This window comes from Rasamsonia emersonii (genome assembly GCF_000968595.1).
Source record: "Rasamsonia emersonii CBS 393.64 chromosome Unknown ctg1118621760916, whole genome shotgun sequence".
Classification (NCBI taxonomy): Eukaryota; Fungi; Ascomycota; class Eurotiomycetes; order Eurotiales; family Trichocomaceae; genus Rasamsonia; species Rasamsonia emersonii.
In genome coordinates, this window is record NW_013562692.1 from 1 (window position 1) to 4,247 (window position 4,247).

At 58.3% G+C, this 4,247-nt stretch overlaps 6 protein-coding genes across 6 annotated transcripts; 1 reads left to right on the forward strand and 5 right to left on the reverse strand.

Moving 5' to 3' along the window:
• Positions 1-2,089, reverse strand: T310_8824 (Cytokinesis protein sepA; the record flags this gene model as incomplete). Its single annotated transcript, XM_013468501.1, has 1 exon — positions 1-2,089. A coding segment is annotated over one exon (2,089 nt), but the record flags the coding sequence as incomplete, so codon positions are not given.
• A 45-nt stretch (positions 2,090-2,134) lies between these two features.
• Positions 2,135-3,367, reverse strand: T310_8833 (Cytokinesis protein sepA; the record flags this gene model as incomplete). Its single annotated transcript, XM_013468502.1, has 1 exon — positions 2,135-3,367. A coding segment is annotated over one exon (1,233 nt), but the record flags the coding sequence as incomplete, so codon positions are not given.
• T310_8837 (uncharacterized protein) lies at positions 3,120-3,731 on the reverse strand (the record flags this gene model as incomplete). Its single annotated transcript, XM_013468503.1, has 1 exon — positions 3,120-3,731. A coding segment is annotated over one exon (612 nt), but the record flags the coding sequence as incomplete, so codon positions are not given.
• T310_8839 (uncharacterized protein) lies at positions 3,368-3,853 on the reverse strand (the record flags this gene model as incomplete). Its single annotated transcript, XM_013468504.1, has 1 exon — positions 3,368-3,853. A coding segment is annotated over one exon (486 nt), but the record flags the coding sequence as incomplete, so codon positions are not given.
• Positions 3,529-3,987, forward strand: T310_8840 (uncharacterized protein; the record flags this gene model as incomplete). The annotated part of the gene is made up of 1 exon (XM_013468505.1): positions 3,529-3,987. A coding segment is annotated over one exon (459 nt), but the record flags the coding sequence as incomplete, so codon positions are not given.
• On the reverse strand, positions 3,854-4,153 carry T310_8841 (uncharacterized protein; the record flags this gene model as incomplete). The annotated part of the gene is made up of 1 exon (XM_013468506.1): positions 3,854-4,153. A coding segment is annotated over one exon (300 nt), but the record flags the coding sequence as incomplete, so codon positions are not given.
• Between the last annotated feature and the right edge of the window lie 94 nt (positions 4,154-4,247).

The window sequence follows — 4,247 nt, forward strand, 5'->3', positions numbered from 1 at the left end:
GAGGAGGAGGTGGTGGTGGTGGTGGAACCGGTGCCGCTGCGCTCTCATCTTTGTTCTCGCCTTTGCTTTCGTCTTTGCTTTCGTCTTTGCTCTCCTCCTTGCTCTCGTCTTTGCCCTCCTTGCTCTCATCTTTGCTCTCCGCCTTGCTCTCCTCGGTCTCCTTAGTCTCGTCCTTAGTCTCGTCCTTGGTCTGGTCCTTGGTCTCGTCTTTGCTCTCCGCTTCCTTCTCGGCGCTGGCTGCCTGGTCGTCCGCTTCGGACTTAGGCTTCTCAGCCTCTTCCTCGTCGTCATCATCGTACTTGCGGACCTTGGCAGCAATTTCCCCTAACAGACCAGTAGCCTGTTCAGGGTTCATTCTTGGTCGTCGGAGCTCAACCAGGCGAGGCTTCTCGTAGGGCACGTTCTCATCCTGCTCCGTCAGCTCCGGAAGATGCTCCTCATTCTCGGACTCGGCGGCATGGCCCTTCTTGCGCGCAACAGAGCCGAGGGTGCTGTTGGTCAAATTGCGACGAGCTTCCTGGTCAAAGTCTTCTTCGGCCAGTCCGGGACCTTCCATCTGCTCTCGTAGTTCTCGTAGACGATCCGAAGGCCCGTCTTGGTTCCAGACTTTACCCTCCAGCTTGAATTGCGTCTTTGTCCTCTCCAGTTGGCGCTCGAGTCTTTCCAGAAGCTTTTCACGATCCAAAATCCCTCTCATCTGGGCCGGATCGGTCTCACCCAGCTTCGACTCGGAGGACTTCTTCGCGCTCGATGCCGCAATGTCCTGGGCATCTCGGAGCATCAGATACAGTTCTCGGGTCTCCAATTCATTCCGCTGGAGTTCCTGGGCACGGAGGCGATGGAGGTCGCTAAGCTCCGCCTTGAGGGACTCGTTCTGCCGAGATTGCAGCTCGATTATGTTGGCTTGCTCCTCGATCTGCTTCTGTAGCTTCTTCACGAGACCATCGGCGCCCATCTCAATTTGAGCCTTCATTTCATCCCGTTCGGCAATGGCGGCCTCAGCCAATTGGCGGGCTTCGACCGATTCATCATAGGCGTGCCTAGCTTCGGCATCCGTATGCAACCGATCCAACAGGCTCTGGACCGTGAAATTCAAGCCTTGTCGGAGATCTAGGTCGGGCAGTCTGCGGTCCATAGCGACATAGCTGAGCATGGCGTCGACGAGCTGGAACATCCGATGCATATCTTCCCCGGAGTTCTCGCGGATGAGGAGCATGTGCTGCATGGCCGAGAGGAAGTAATCATGTGAACGGGTGCCCTGAATCTTGGAGGCGATGGCATCGGCGATCTGGATGGGGTCACTCATATCCTTGACCTCCCCTTCGACGCTATCCTTCGTACTGCTGGTCTCCCGCTGGAGCAGGTCTTCATAATCGATAGCCTCATTCTCCCGGAAGTGCTCTATCTGCTTGTCAATCACCTCGTATTGGAAGCCTTCCATCTTCGTCATCAGACGCTTGATGCCACATGATATGAACTGCGCCCGGATATGGCATCGCAGCTGCAAATCATCCTGCGGCGCGTCGATCAGCATGTTGATGAGCATCAACGTAGCAACAGCGTATTCCATCAGGAGGTTCTCCATGCCAATCCCTCCGCTGCGATATTCTTCACTGGCGCCGACCAAACTGCCCATCTTACCCCGGCCGTCGATGGTAACCTCGACGATGCGCATCCAGGCGTCAAAACGGCCCGTCTCGCCTTGCTGGTTCTTGACATGGTCCAAGGCCTGCAGGACCTTCTGATGACCCTGACCGTCGCCCCAATGGCACAGAAAAGTGAGAATCTCGCTGACCATCTTCCGGGTCTGCAGACGCGGCGACAGCAACGAGCTGATGAGCGCCACGATCACCTGCTGGTGGGCCAGGGCATCGTCGGCACCGTACTTGTTATTCATCAGGGCTTTCAGACATTTGGCAATGTCATATTCGCGTTCCAAGTCCTTTTCCGCCGAGCCGGTCGGGGTCGGTCCCGGTACCGAGGATTTCCTTCGATTGATTTTCAGGAGCACGTTGGTCAGGGCAATCTGACCCTGCGCCTCGACAAACGCCTTCACCCAACTGCAAGTTATCCATGTTAGACATCTCCTTCAGATCCCACCCTGCGGAAAGAAAGAGACGGAACGAGAGGGAACTCACCTAATGGGCTGCGTACGTAGACTGACGCTGAGGCTGGCCAATTGCTTCGGTGTGATCGTGTCGTCCATAACCTTCCTGACGTACCATTCCGGACTGCCCTCCTCTTCCGACCGGGTCAGGAGACCGCTAGGTCCATCAGGTCCATGAGCCTGCCTCGCGTTCTGTCGTCGCCTCTGCTCTCCTTGGAGTTCGGTGAGTCGGTCCTGATGGACGAGGGTCCACTTCTTAGACGCGGGATAGGCCAGCATCTGGCGCTTCGCCTGCTCCGGAAGATTTTGCCAGCCTCGTTTCTGCATCAGCTCCAGGAACAGCTGGTCGACGATGCGATCATCCTTGGGGCGGGTGAGATACTGTTCTGGAGTCAGGGAAGACTGGGAGGAGGAATTGGGCAGTTGCGAGGAAACCGGTTGAGAAGGCAGCCAGGAACCCTGGAGGTTGGAGTAGCGGTTCATGTTGGACCCGGCGGTGCGATCTCCGGTCGAATGGGAGGTGGTGAGAGTGCGGGAGGAATTGCTATCGGAGAAGTAGGAGCCACGAGTGGCCGAGGACTGAGAGGAATGGATGCTGGTCTGGTCCAGGGACAATCGTGAATTGGACGACGAATCGGCGGTGGACGACGAAGTATAACTGAATCCCGTATTCGCGGCCGAGCTGCCTGGCCTTCCCCACTGTTGATATCGCGTCCCGCGGTCGCCCGTAGCGCTGGCGGCCATGGTTAAATTGGACGCATGGGGCGGGGGTCGAGGGCCATTGACGTAGGAATAGCCGTTCTGCACGGCTTTGGGATCCCACGGTGGATATTGGTGAAAGTCTATGCCACTCTTTGCAAGATGGTTGGGCGAATTCTCGCGTCGCAAGGCGGGTTCGTTCTTGGGGAGATAGTCGACGGGGATGGGCGATTTCGAGTCGGCCGGCAAACTCTCGAAGGGGATGGAGGTGATGACACCGGCGGTCATGTTGAGAACAGAGGTGTCATCACTGTCAACGACGGAGCTCATCGAGGCGGTCTTGGAATGACGCGAAGAGCGAGAGCCGGTGGCACTCCCCGCGGAGCCTGGGGGCTCTAGAATACCACCAGCGGACGCAGCACCGGCGGCATCGTGGCGGTCGTCGCCAGGTCGCTCCTTGTGCAGTTTCCTCCCAAAGAACGACTTGCCTGCGGAGTTCTGTCTCGACCTGTCGGGCGCGGTCGTGGTGTTGGGCATCTTGAAGCTGATGGCGGGCGTCGCTCAAGAAGCGCCGAGTGCAGCAGCATGAGCGTGGAGATTTGCGGATCGAGCGTGCTTCGCGGATTGAGAAAGCCCTATGGTTCCTCTGGATGGTGCAGACGCGCGTGGTCCACGAGCTGGGACGCTCGTGCAATCCACTGTCCTCGCGGGCCGGGTGGTGATCCCGCTGTTCGTCTGGGCGATCGGATACCCGCAACGGGAGCACCGCAAGGGCGAACGGCAAGACGTCAGGTCCCTCCGGCACGCTGGGCAGATCGTGCTTGAGACAGCTCGGAATCTCGTTGAGAAGCGCTCGCACGCGTGGGAGAGATGCGCCTCGAGGGCGAGGTGATGGGCGGTGGAGTGCGGTCGAGAACGGTGCTTGTCACTTGTGTGACCCTGAGGAGTGCAGGTGCAGCAGGCGGGTGTTTGGTGTTGGAGCGAATCTTCTGTCTGCGCGAGCGGAGTTAGTGCCATGGGGCCGCCGCCTGATTGGCCGGCCGCGCCTTAGCTCCGATGAGCCCGCCAAGGCACAGGGCAGGGGCCGGCTGGCCAGCTGCAGCGCTGGCTGGCCCGACCTCGCAGGCACGGGATCAGCGTTGATGCAACAATTCTGTGTACTACTGCTCTGTCAGGAGTAGAATTATTAAGTCGCCAAGCGTCAATTACGACCAGCAACCGGCTGCTCTGTCCAGTGCTTGTCGTATGTTGGTCGACGTCCTGCCAGCAAAGGAAGGCGGTCGAGGGCGACAGTACGCCCGCTGTAACGAACAATACCGCGTAATACCAATCTACCGCCAATAATAGCTACGCCGGCCACCTGATCCCGCTCGACGTAATCGAAGCGGACGGCGAGACATCCCCGTATCACCATCTCTTGTCCTGATCACAATATTGATAT